Raw genomic sequence first — 14629 nt, 5'->3', positions numbered from 1 at the left:
GATGATGATATCAAGCGGAGTAGCTTCAGACCTATGGATGATGATGCGAAGACGATGATTGTTATGACCGAAGGTGATGATGAAGATCAGTGAAGGTGATGAGCGCAAATCGCATATGAAGGTGCAGTTGCGTTGTTGTTGCTCGCGGCGGAAGGATGAGCCGGATGGTGGTGCAGTGGCGGTGATGAAGGTTGTTGTGGTTGCTGCGTAGTGGTGATGAAGGTTGTTGCGGTTGCTGCGTGGTGGTGATGAAGGTTGGAAGGAGTTAGTTATGGTGGAGGGAAAGTTTGTTATGGTGGTTAGAGATGTGAGAGAAACAGTTATGGGAGATGAGAGAGAAAAGAGAGGGAAGAGAATGAGAGTGTGAGGATTCTGAAACTGAAAAAAGAAGGAATGAAAAGCGTGTCTGGATTCGTGAAGGTGGAATCTTTATATAGTATGAAGGTGCATGGTATATGTGGTGAGGATGAGTGTAGTATAGATTTCTCTTCCTATGCTTAGTGAGTTGTAGTAGTGGATGGGTGCATGCATATTGCAACACTAGGCTCATGCCAATGCCTGGTCTAACATGGCCATAACCTTCACTTTGGGTCCCTATTTCTTTCTCCCTAGACACTCTCTCGGCCTAAACTCGGGTTCTAATTCAAGTGGACATGGAAGAGAGCAACAATGGTGTTGCAAATGTCTCGAGAAGATGCCTTGAAGTGAGGTAAAACGATCATGAACATGTGACACCAACACTGCTAGGGATGCACGCACGTGGCATGAAAGCTGGCCCGTTCTTTAGTCCAAAATGGAGTCTTGCGAGGGCATGACTTTAAGGCTTCGTAGCTCGCTCGATATGCGTCCAATTCCCATGATTTTGGTACTATTGGAAAGAGGAGATGGAGATGAAGGGATTAGTATCAAGTTAGAAGTCAAAGGATCCTTGAATTTCTCCAAAACTTGCTTCCATTATGGCACACCACCTGTTTGTGTAAATGCTTCGCGTGACCTGGAATTCTGGCTTTGCTGGACGCGTGACACGAACTTCGCGAGGGCACAACTTTGCAGACTCATAATTGGTTCAATATGTGTCCAAATAACTTGGTTCTTGGCTTATTGAAGAGAAAACATGGAGGAGAGTATAAGCATACCAATTATGTATTTCAAAGACCCTCGTACTACTCTAAAATTAGATTCTAATATGGCACACCACATGTTCGATGAATTGCTCCACGCGTACCCAGCAATCTGCCCAGCTTTGTGACTTGTATTAAATGAAACCTCCAACTTTGAACATTAATAACTCTCCAGCCATGCTTCAGGTGCAAAAACTTTCAACTACAAAGTTGTAGTATGCCATGATGTGAACAATTTTTATGTTGGGAATTTTCTCAAATAAGGCCTTTTGGCACGTGTAAATCAGGACTGAAGTGGGCTGTTCATCAAGATTTAAACCCTCAAAAAAATTCTAAGTATGAAACTTTCCCTTTTTGTTATTCTTTCTATTTTTGGCAACTTTTTGTCAGACTTCCGATTTTATTCATTCTTTGACTTTTCTTGACCGACTTTCCACTAAAAGTCAACATTTGAGTAATTCTTCTGATTTTGACCCGAAAGTCAACTGTTCCGATTTTTCCGACTATTGATGAAATTCCCGATTAAGTCCCTTCCACTCACAATCAGTCAAACAAACACGTCCACACAGTCAGTATGAGAATTTTTCCACACATAGAAGCCATTTCTGATTAAATGTTGACCAGAAAGTCAACTGGTTGACTTTGGTCAAAGAAACCCTGATTTAAAGAACCGGATGATTTGCAGGCTTGTACCCTTTAATCAATGCCCTGATTTGAAGCAGAGAGACACCCCAATCCAGGAGGACTTCAATGAACATAGAGCCACATGGTTATACCTCAGTTTCCTCATTCTCTGATCAAATTTCTTTGCAATGGAGCCTTTTCTTGCTAGCCTTTGAATAGTACCCATGGTATGGATGCATGCATGTGGATTATGACCTAGATGATGTATGTACATGAATGCAAAGCCTAAGCCAGTTAGAAGTAAAGGGGTAGGACAAATTTGGGGTATGACAGCTGCCCCTATTTAATCGTCTTAAACCTGAAGGTGAGATTGGCGTTAGCCTTTCGAACATTCAAGGTAGAAGAAGGTTAAATATCAAGACCTGAAATTTGTCCTGAAGAAAAGATAGCGTGAGTGTTATTTTTGTTTGATATCTGCTGGGGAAAGAGATTTTTGTTTTTCTGATGGAAATATTTACAACGGGTAATGGGTTCGAATGGTGGTATCCGGTGATGTGGTAATGGTGCCGATACAAGGTTCTCGGAAAAGGTGGTATTTACATGGAAATGATTGGGAGAGAAGCAGGTTTGACAGAAAGATAAGGTGACATAGACAATTGTTTTGAGGGAGATACAGACGAGCATCAAAAGGAGGTACAGACGAGTATTGAAAGGATGACACATACGAGCATCAAAAGAAGGTACAGACGAGTACAAAAGAATGACACATACGAGCATCAAAAGAGATACAGACGAGCATCAAAAGAGATACAGACGAGCATCGAAGGAGATACAGACGAGCATCAAAGGAGATACAGACGAGTACAAAAGAGACACCGACGAGCATCAAAAGAGGTGCAGACGAGCATCAAAGGGAGATACAGACGAGCATCGAAAGGGATACAGACGAGTATCAGAGGAGATACAGACGAGCATCAAAGGAGATACAGACGAGTACAAAAGAGACACAGACGAGCATCAAAAGAGGTGCAGACGAGCATCAAAGGGAGATACAGACGAGCATCGAAAGGGATACAGACGAGCATCAGAGGAGATACAGACGAGTATAAAAGAGACACAGACGAGCATCAGAGGAGATACAGACGAGTATAAAAGAGACACAGACGAGCATCAAAAGAGGTGCAGACGAGCATCAAAGGGAGATACAGACGAGCATCGAAAGGGATACAGACGAGCATCAGAGGAGATACAGACGAGTATAAAAGAGACACAGACGAGCATCAGAGGAGATACAGACGAGTATAAAAGAGACACAGACGAGCGTTTGAGAAGCTTGGTAGATGGGCTTACTGGGGATTGGGGATTGGTGACAACCAAGTATCGGCACTGTGGGTGGAGGAGGTTTGCGACGTAGTAGCAGATATCAATTGGAATTTGCGAGGGCGTTTTATGGAAGGATGTATCATTGTCCTGATAGAGGGGTGATTTGTATGATCTGGCTTATGCTTTGTATGCATGTTTGACTTTCTCTATGGCGTAATGTTCCATTTTGATGGATATGCTACGCTTCTGAGGATGCAAATGCTATATGCAATGGATTCTATATGCAAAAAGTGCCAAATAAAGGCATTAGTGAGGGAACCGGAGAGTAGGATCATTGGGGTCCGTTGCCCTGTGATCTTGAACCATCATTGTGGGTGGGCGCTGGAAGCTTCATGGTGCCAAAGATTATTGGCAACTGTGTGGAGGATTAGAACATAACTCTGTTGGGGAGGAAGTGACTTTGCTCGACTTTCTTTACATCCTATACTGCTCGGGGAATCACGAGCTTTTGAGAGACCATTCTTCGTCTGCCCTATGGAAGGGGGATATGGACCTTTTCATGTGCTCCATGCTTACCAGTACTGATGAATTATATTCTGGGACTTTCATGCGGGATGATGATGACCTTTGTGACACGTCCTGAGTCAAGATGATGGCTAGAACCTGCAACCTGCACAAAAAACAACGTTTGGATGCAAATGGTGCCCCTTCGAGCACTTTTATGTTTACGTAACATCATGTTTCGTTTTGATTTTGTGATTATTATTCCCCATGCTTTCAATGCAATGTTTAATAACGAATTAAATCACACCTCGCATGCGCAAAAAATGAAAGGAAAGAAATAAAGCTTTTGCATCGAAAAATCATTTTATTGATGGAATGCCTGTGAATAGGCTTCTGTACACGGAAGCAACTCCTAAATGAGGTAGTTGCGAAAAAGAAAATACAAACGCAAAGAGCGAAATGGCAAAGAGAAATGCTCGGATTTCCACTAAAACTGATATTGCTACAGTTCCCATATCCTTGATCCTCTCAATGCTTTGCTTCAGAAGGGTAGCGGTTGGATTGATCTGTCCGTTTTGCCAAAGGCGTATAGTGGTCTTTGTGAAGGATATTCAGACTGCAGCCTCTCGCTTTTGATCCCTAACTTTTGCCTGGATCGCCCTTTCGGGTTTTCCATCCAGCGGGATACCCCTTTTTGCCTAAGTCGCCCTTTCGGGTTTTCAACTTAGCGGGTTATTCTCTTTTGTTTCATCCCTAATTTTTGCCCAAACCTTTTTGGTTTGCCGGGATGCCCTTATTTTTGCCTAGGTACGTCGACCTAGCGGGTCTTTTATGCGTAGTATTTTTTGACTGAGTCTGAATTGACTGGAAGCGGAACGTCTTCCCCATCCATCTTTGTCAAGATTAAAGCCCCACCTGAAAATGCTTTCTTCACAATGTATGGTCCCTCATAGTTGGGAGTCCATTTGCCCCTTGGATCGGTATGAATTGGCAAGACCTTCCTTACGACTAGGTCACCTGTGTGGAATTCTCGAGGCCGAATCTTCTTGTCATACGCTTTCTTGATCCTCTTTTGGTACAACTGGCCATGGCAGATAGCAGATAGGCGTTTCTCCTCAATTAGATTGAGATGATCAAGCCTCGTTTGAACCCATTCTGTTTCATTGAGTTTGGCGTCCATCAGGACTCTCAACGAAGGAATTTCCACTTCGACAGGTAATACAGCCTCCATGCCGTAGACAAGAGAGAAGGGAGTTGCCCCAGTTGAAGTACGAACAGAAGTTCTATAGCCATGCAAAGCAAATGGCAACATCTCATGCCAATCTTTATACGTTCTAACCATCTTCTGGACAATCTTCTTTATATTCTTGTTAGCAGCTTCGACGGCGCCATTCATCTTTGGCCGATAGGGTGATGAATTGTGATGTTCAATCTTGAACTCTTCACACAACTCTGCCATCATTCTGTTATTAAGATTGGACCCATTATCAGTGATGATCTTGTTTGGAATCCCATATCGGCATATGATCTCTTTCTTGATGAAGCGAGTAACGACTTGCTTGGTCACGTTCTTGTAAGAAGCAGCTTCAACCCATTTGGTGAAGTAGTCGATAGCAACAAGAATAAATCTGTGTCCATTTGAAGCTTGCGGCTCTATCCGTCCAATCATATCTATGCCCCACATAGCAAAGGGCCAAGGTGATGTCAGGACATTCAGAGGAGTCGGGGGAACATGAATTCTGTCAGCATACACTTGACATTTGTGACATTTCTTCACGTACACATAACAATCACTTTCAATCGTCATCCAGTAATATCCTGCTCGCAAGATCTTTTTGGCCATAGAATGTCCACTGGAGTGAGTTCCAAAAGATCCTTCATGAATTTCCCGCATGATCAGTTCTGCTTCGTGTCTATCCACGCATCTGAGCAAAACTGAATCATAGTTTCTTTTGTACAGGACGTCTCCTGACAAGAAGAACTTGGATGCTAACCTTCGAAGCGTTCGCTTATCACCAATCGTAGCATCTTCGGGATACTCTTGCTTCTCAACATACCTCTTGATGTCGTAATACCATGGCTTTTCATCATACACATCTTCAGTAGTGAGACAATGAGCAGGGAATACATGGGCAGGTTCCTTGTAACGGAGGATCGTTATGTCTGGTACTTCTTTAGGGGAGCTAACTCTGAACATAGCCGCCAAAGTAGCCAAAGCATCTGCCAATTGATTTTCCTCTCGGGGGATGTGATTGAAAGTGATTTCCTCGAAAGCGGGCAACAACTCCAAGATATAGTCCCTATAAGGAACTAAATTGGGGTGTCGTGTTTCCCAATCACCTCTTACTTGATGTATAACCAGGGCAGAATCCCCATAAACCTCAAGAATCTTGATCCTCATATCAATGGCCGCTTCGAGACCCATTATGCAAGCTTCGTATTCTGCGACATTGTTTGTGCAATCAAAGCATATTCTAGCTGTGAAAGGGATGTGGGTTTGACTAGGAGAAGTCAAAACTGCCCCAATACCATGGCCCATAGCATTTGATGCACCATCGAACGTGAGAGTCCATCGCTCCCCTGGTTCGGGTCCTTCATTATCATCCAGTTTCATGATATCTTCATCAGGAAAGTCAAACTTCATCGACTGATACTCTTCTAATGGCTGATGAGCAAGATGATCTGCAAGGACACTTCCTTTGATGGCCTTCTGTGTGACATACTGGATGTCGTATTCTGATAAAAGCATTTGCCATCGGGCTAGTCTTCCTGTAAGAGCCGGTTTTTCAAAGATGTACTTTATCGGGTCCATTTTGGAGATCAATAGAGTGGTATGAGTCAACATATACTGCCTCAGTCGGCGAGCAGCCCATACCAAAGCACAGCAAGTTTTCTCGAGTAGTGAGTAGCGGGATTCACAATCGGTAAACTTTTTGCTCAGGTAATAAATGGCGCACTCTTTTCGACCAGACTCGTCATGTTGGCCCAACACACACCCCATAGATCCTTCAAGCACAGTTAAGTACATAAGAAGCGGCCTACCAGGAACCGGAGGCATGAGAATTGGCGGCTCTTGGAGATACTGTTTAATCTTCTCAAAAGCTTCTTGACAATGATTATCCCAACGGATATCTTGATTCTTGCGCAGCAGTTTGAAGATGGGTTCACAGGTATCAGTGAGATGAGAAATGAACCTGGCTATGTAATTCAATCTCCCAAGGAACCCTCGGACCTCTTTTTCATCCTTTGGTGCTGGCATATTCTGTATTGCTCTTACTTTGTCAGGGTCGACCTCAATCCCTCGTTGGCTCACAATGAATCCGAGTAATTTTCCAGATCGCACTCCAAAAGTGCACTTGTTTGGATTAAGCCTCAACTTGAATTTACGCAAACGAGCAAACAATTTCCCAAGGTATACCAAATGTTCCTCCTCAGTTTGGGATTTTGCAATCATATCATCGACGTACACCTCAATCTCTTTATGGATCATATCATGGAAAAGGGTCACCATAGCTCGCTGATATGTTGCACCAGCATTCTTAAGACCAAAAGGCATCACCTTATAACAATACGTACCCCACGGAGTGGTAAAAGTAGTCTTGGTCATATCTTCAGGAGCCATTTTTATTTGATTATAGCCAGAAAAACCATCCATGAAGGAGAATACCGAATACTGAGCAGTGTTGTCGACTAGCACATCAATATGAGGCAGAGGGAAATCATCCTTCGGACTTGCCCTATTCAGATCTCGGTAGTCGACACACATGCGTACCTTTCCGTCCTTCTTAGGAACGGGTACTATGTTTGCAATCCAAGGAGGATACTCACACACAGATAAGAAACCAGCCTTCAACTGTTTTTCAACTTCTTCCTTGATTTTCAAGGCCATATCAGGTCGAGTTCTCCGTGGTTTTTGTTTTACCGGCGGACATTCTGGTTTGAGAGGTAGCCTGTGCATAACTATATCCGTGTCTAAACCAGGCATGTCTTCATATGACCAGGCGAAGATATCAACATACTCTCGAAGCAACTCAATCAACCTTCTTTTTACATCACTTTCCAAAGCGGCGCCTATCTTGACTTCTCTCTTTGCTTCTTCTGTACCGAGGTTGATGATTTCTATGGCTTCCTGATGTGGCTGAATAGATTTCTCTTCTTGTCTCAAAAGTCTTGCCAATTCCTCGGGGACTTCACAATCTTCCCCACTATCCTCATCAGCTTGGTCAATTGGATTCTCAAGGATATCAAGACGTGGAACTGTAACATTATCATTTTTGATGGAATTCGAGCCGGATCTGCACGATGGATGATTTATGCCTTAGAATGTAATACATAAAAGAAAAGGAAAAAGCTTTGCCATTTTTGAAAAAGTTTTTAAAGTAAAACAAAAAATGAAAGAAATGGAACAGTAATTGCATGCGAAGATATGATTTTCATTCAATATTAAACAAATTGAAACAACATGGGGGCCCTTCTTTATACAAGCGGTCAAAATGCTTAGGGCGAAGCATATGACTTATCGAAACAAGAAAATTACATCTCCATAAAAGTGACTCTGGGGACGTCCAAGATAGTCCAATTGTTGAGCTCCTGTCCAGGCGCAGCATGGCAAATGAATCTGGAGAGATCTTCTTCATCATCATCATCCACGGCGAGAACCTGGCTTCCAGAACTGGTGCTTGCACTGACGAACACTTGAGAAATGGGGGGAATCACCTTCTTTCCAGGAATTATGCTGAGCTGAGTAGAGGAAGATGGTTGATACCCAAGGCCATACTTGTCTCGCTTCTCATGAACATCAATCAGCTTACCCCAGGCACTATGGGGAGTACCAGCTTCTAAGAAGGCCTTAGCATCATTCAGAGACGAGAGGGGTGCTCCGAGTTCTTTCTTATTTTCAACCACGGGGAGTTTATCAACCGACACAATCTCTAAGGCCTGAAAAGGTGTCTCTTGTATCTCTCCCTCCACTTCAACATAACGGTATGACGCCAGATTATTGACGATCAAATCCTCTTCACCAGTGATCACAACAATCTTGTCATTCACAACAAATTTCAAACACTGATGGAGGGTAGATGTCACAGCCCCAGCAGCATGGATCCAAGGACGACCCAAGAGGCAAGTGTATGAAGGACTTATATCCATGACATAGAAGGCAATATAGAACATGTGAGGGCCAATCAAAACAGGCAGATCAATTTCCCCTTCTACGGACCTTCTGGAGCCATCAAACGCTCTGACACTCATAGTGCATGGTCTCATCATAATTCCATCCATACTCAGCTTAAACAAAGTAGTCTTGGGCATCACATTAAGAGAAGAACCGGTATCAATCAGAACTCGAGACAACACAGCATCCAGACACTTGACGGAGATATGCAACGCTTTGTTGTGTGCTCTACCCTCAGGTGGAAGCTCATCATCAGAAAAACCCAAACAATTACCGGCAGCAATGTTGGTCACAACCCCTTCAAACTGAGGCACGGTAATGTCTTGAGTTACGTGAGCGGAAGCCAGGACTTTCATCAGAGCATCACGATGGGCTTCGGAATGCACCAAGAGAGACAAGATGGAGATCTTGGCTTGGGTCTGATCAAGTTGGTCAATCACTTTGTAATCACTTTTCTTAATGATCTTCAAGAGTTGCTCGGCATCTTGTGCATTACGTGTTACAGGAGGATCAACAGCAACTTGCTTTCCTTTTGCTTGTGTACTAGCCTCTTTATTGGTCTCTTTAGGAAGTGGAGGAGGGGCAGCAAAGATCCGACCACTACGGGTAATGCCACTAGTGCCAGTAATATTGGTGATGCTCGAATTACCCACTGGAGGGCAATCATATTTCTTCCCTCGAATATACACGGCATTATAGCTCCAAGGAACAGCCTTAGAATCATTCACAGGAGAGGGAACAAGAGACGAGGTTGGAGGAGTTGAAGGAACATTTGGAACCTGAATAATCAACGGAGTCCTCGGAGCCTGAATGACCAAAGGAGTACTCGGAGCATGAATGACCAAAGAAGTGTCCTGAGTCTCTGATATCTCAGCAGGGTAGTAAGGGATCTCTAAAGTAGCCACATCTCCGACAGGAACGACCCTTTCCACTCTAAGAACACCTTTATCCATTAATTCCTGGATTTCTTCTCTCAACCTAATGCACTCCTCAGGATTAGAAGAACATTGCAAACAGTAGTCATGTAGTTCACACAAAACCTTTTGTTGCTCAAGATACTCTCTGACAACTGCTAGCGGCATCCTTACCTCATTAACATCACTTACTAGGATCTGATCATCACATAACTCAATAGCATGGGTCGCACCGGCATGAGGAGGCATAGGATTATTCTGCACATTAGGACCAGTAGGAGTGAACGAGATGAGCTTGTCATCGAGAAGATCCTGGACTTTCCACTTGAATGCCCTGCATTTCTCAATTGTGTGGCCGGGAGCCCCAGAATGAAATTCACAGTGAGCATTCGCATCATACCCAGGAGGAAGAGGGTCAGGTGGAGGACCCATTTCGCGGAGTTGCACTAATTGACCAGCAAGTAATTGGGGAAGAAGCTGAGCATACGACATTGGAACCGGATCTATACGCCTGTCAGGGTATCTTTGCCTCTGTGGACCTCTTTGACCTTGAGGCCTAGGATTCTGTTGGCGATTCTGAGAAACAGCAGCTTGTTGTTGTGGTACGAAAGGCTGTTGGGGTGCCATCCATGGTTGTGGAAGAGCAGCAGCATATGCTTGAGGGACATACGGACCTGGAACAGCATAAGGCATCGGATAATAAGGAGGTGGAACAGCAGAATATGCAGGAGCTCGACCTTGGTCAACAGAGGCAGTGCTAGTCTCACCTTCCTTCTTCTTCACGAACCCAGAATACGGCTTCTTACCATTACCACTTGAGTTGCTAGGATTAGTAACACCTTGAATGGTACCAGCTTTGACACAGTTCTCAACCCTCTCACCAATGATGACCACATCCGAAAAGGAAGGAGAAGTATTACTAACCATGTGCTGAAGATACGGCCCTTTTAGAGTCCCCATAAACAGATCAATCAACTCGCGGTCCAAAAGAGGAGGTTGGACACGGGACGCAAGTTCACGCCACCTCTGGGCGTATTCTTTAAAAGACTCTTCAGATTTCTGTGACATATTTTGTAGCTGGGCACGGCTGGGAGCCATAGCAGTATTGTAGTGGTATTGTTTCAAGAAGGCGTCGACAAGTTGTCCCCAAGTACTGACATTAGACCTCTCAAGTTTCATGTACCATTCCAACGGGGCTCCAGTGAGACTATCCTGAAAGAAATGCATCAGCAGAGGCTCGTTCTCAGCATGAGCAGCCATCTTACGGCAGTAGGAACGAATGTGAGTCTCTGGACAGGTGACTCCCTTGTATTTATCAAAATCTGGCACTTTGAATTTCGGGGGAATAACAATCCCAGGTACCAAGCACATAGCAGCAGTGTCGAAACTCGAAGTTTTAGCAACCTCAACAGCCTTAAGACGTTCTTCAAGAGCTTGGTACATCTTAGCAGTCTCAGTCAACTCAGCAGTAAGATCATGTTCAAGATCAATAACCTCATGGTGGTCGTCCACTACTTTCAGTGTCTCATTAATAGGAGTCTCTTTAGTTTTCACCCCTCCGTCAGCAGAATTGGTAGGAGTATCTTTGACCAAACTAGCGACGCTCTTTCTGAGTTCATCCTGTCCTTGAACGACGGCATGGAGAGTCTCCATAAGTTGGGCCATTCTTTCCCCCATAACATCCATATCCCTACGGAGGGCAGCTTGATTCTGTTCAAATTGTTCCATGATTCTCTCGTTACTCCTGGTGCGGTAAGGATGTAAGAAAGTCAGCTTCGTCGTCGGAAAAGAAATCTGTTGCTGAAAGGGACCCCAATTAGTTTCTTGTACAATAACCTGAAAAATGCAATGTGATAATGTGAATGTATGAGTGCATGTGTGCGTATGACGTGATGTGCCATTTTCAGAGTATCCAAGATTTAATATTGATCCAGAGTAGCTAACAATGTGACAAAAGATAAGTGTCAAGAGAAACTAGTTCTTTTTATTCATAACAAGAATTTTAAACTTGGGCAAGCCATACATTGACAAGATAGTTCAACAAGGGAAATAAAAGACCCCATCCAACAAGTCTGGTGGTGGTCGAGACATACAGACTCAAACATCAATCCATCTGAATATAAAACAGAGGTCCTCCTTGTCTGAAGTGCTCATCGCTCCATTTCTTAGTTTCATCAAACAGCTTCTTGGTTGCTTCTCGATTTCTTCCTTTAAGAAGGCTTTGGATTACCTCATCTTTGCGAAACAAATGCCCATCCAGCTTCTTGCAGCACTCCCTGAGTTCGTCACATCCTTTGCATTCTGGGAGATAATCCTTCTCAGATATGTCCTCCATCATTCGATCTCTGAGCTTGGCATTTTCTTCTGTTAGTCGAGTATTACGGAGGTGACTTCCTTTCAGTTGAGTCTCAATTGCCATTCTTTTAGTGGTCTCTTCTTCCAGTTTCTTTTTCAGATTCTTCACTTCAACTCTAGCATCCCTTTCTATCTTGAGCTTATAAGCTTTCAAGTCTTCTCGGTACTCTCGCTTGAGTTTCTCTTCTGCCTCTTTCATGGCCCTTTTTAGGATCTTCTGGTGATCCTCAACAATAACAGTAGTGTCTCTTTCACCTTTTTCCGTTCTAGCCCTCTTTTGAACTCTGGAAGATCCTCCCTTCAGCATTTTGGCTTCGTGTGTCAACTCAACTCTTTTCTGGTCCACAAGACAATGTTTCGGTTGCGCATCTGACTTCTTTTCGTGCAATTGGGTGCATTCCATATCTACCTGGATACGATTCTCAGCAGGTACAGTGGCAATTGGAATCTTAGGTGGTTGCTCGTACAATGGGTTAACCTTCGGGAAAGGCAACAGGCGATTTTTAACTCTATTTTCAACCCAATCCGTGTAGGCTTGTTTGGCAACGGCATTCTTTTCACCTAGAGAAATCTGATCACTCGTATGGATGTCATTCCAGGCACTCACCACTTTTTCTAAACCTTTTAGATCGGTTCCCTTCTCAAAGCAAACGGATTCAAATATCTCTTTGTCCAAAGGCTTGTTTTCAAGTGCAAAACCCAATTGACGCAGCGCCAGCTTAGGATTATAATTGATAACACCTTTTGTTCCTATGAGGGGAACATTGTCAAAAGCACCACAACTAGTTATAACCTTCTCTAGGTCCATCCCAGTAGGACACCAGACAATGTCATTTCCGGTAAGCCCCATGATCCTTTGAGGCCATTTCTGAGTAGAAGTAATGAAAGGACCACTTGTAGGTAGGTGGGACTTAAACCAGGTGTATAACAACGGCAAACAATTTCTTATGGCTCCTCCTTTCCCATATCGAGAGTGAACAGAATAGTACGTATCGGCTAGCAAAGTAGGGACCAGATTCTTCTCCATAAAAAGACATATAGCAGCCAGATCAACGAACTTGTGAATGTTAGGGAACATCACGATCCCATAAATCAAAACGGCCAGAAGGGCGTTGAAGGCCTCCCACATCTTTTTGTTAGCCAACTCTTGGGCCCTCTCAACCAAGAAACTCATATAGAAACCATGGGTGTTACCATTCTTCTTCCAATTCCCAAGGACGTCTTCTATGCTCAAATAAAGAGCGTTGGCAATGTTGTTCAAATCAGGTTTCTCTGGGACACACACGAAAGGAACCTTGTGTTGAATCTTGATATTGAGAAAGTGAGAGTACTCCTCGAGAGTGGGAGCCAACTGATAGCCTGAGAAGGTGAAACAACGCAAGTCAGGATCGTAGAACTGGAGAAGAGTAGACAAACCCCATTCGTCGACGTGTGAGTCCAAAAGAGTCAAGATGTTTCCATAATTCTTAGTGAACACAGTTTTATTATGACCAGTGATCAATCCACCCAATTGCCCCAACTGAACCAAACCTTCGCGATGGAAACTGTAAGTGTGAGTACGCCTTGTAGCTTCTCTGGTAGCGGTCACGTTGCTAGCCATCCTGGATGAAAAGTAATAACCTCGGATACCCTGAAAAATGGCATGCATATGAGAAATAATACTATTTTTCTTCTTTTCTTTTTTCCTTTTTCTTTTTTTTTTTTACTACATCTTTTCTTTCTTTTCTTTTCTCTTTTCTTTTGGAAGGTAAATATGCCATGATGTAAATGATGCAATGGAGGTTTCCCCACATAGGAGAAGTGTATGTTGCCTCTGGATAAGATCGGACGTTGCAGGATCAAAGGTCCGGCATAGGCACAATGAAACCATGAGAACACAAGTCATCAGCAGAACAGAACGGTCACCAACGGTACCTGTCATGTATATCCCTCCCCACTCACGGGTGTAGTCTAGGTCAAGGTAGGTCAAAAAAGCCAACAGAGGATTGAAAGTAGGCGTAATCATACGATATTGCCTCTTTCAACCAAGCTCTGCCCGTGGATACATGATCGGATCAATCAGACATACGTCTTCTGTCCGTCATGGCCACTCTATTCCTAGTTCCTAAGGTATCACTCATGGCCTGGGTATTGGGCCTTTTACCTCATAGAACAATCCCACCCAACCTGCAAAACAGAACAGAAGACCCCAAGGAACACAGAATATAATCCATATGCATGATGTGCAAACAGAAATAAACATGATATGCAGGCAGAACAGTAAACATGCAAACATATATACAAGGTATAGACATAAAAACAAATAAACACCCAGTAAATAAACAAACAAACGCAGGCTAGGATCGACTCACTAAGGATGGACCAGCAACAGGTCTAGCAACATCCCCAGCAGAGTCGCCAGCTGTCGCACGCTCGCGAAAAATGAACAGAGTCGCCACCAATATATTTATCCCATAAGGGAAAGGAATACCAGGAAACCTAACAAAGGAAGGAACAGGGTCTTGCGACCAGAGAATCAAGGTACGGGAGTCGGTTACGCGAGGGGAAGGTATTAGCACCCCTCGCGCCCATCGTACTCGATGGTATCCACCTATGTTTGTTTCTATCTAAAGGGT

At 43.7% G+C, this 14629-nt stretch overlaps 1 protein-coding gene across 1 annotated transcript in view; it reads right to left on the bottom strand.

Annotated features, from left to right (window-relative positions):
- Positions 1–13614, bottom strand: part of LOC131659207 (uncharacterized) — a 43091-nt gene extending 29477 nt beyond the window's left edge. Inside the window, exon 1 of the mRNA XM_058928432.1 lies at positions 12270–13614. Coding sequence (XP_058784415.1) covers positions 12270–13614 — 1345 coding nt within the window. The remainder of the gene's footprint in view (positions 1–12269) is intronic.
- Positions 13615–14629: the final 1015 nt, after the last annotated feature.

The sequence above is a fragment of the Vicia villosa genome, linkage group LG3 (assembly GCF_029867415.1).
Source record: "Vicia villosa cultivar HV-30 ecotype Madison, WI linkage group LG3, Vvil1.0, whole genome shotgun sequence".
Taxonomy (NCBI): domain Eukaryota; kingdom Viridiplantae; phylum Streptophyta; class Magnoliopsida; order Fabales; family Fabaceae; genus Vicia; species Vicia villosa.
The sequence above is the reverse complement of the archived record's forward strand: the minus strand, read 5'-3'. Positions and strand labels throughout refer to the sequence as shown.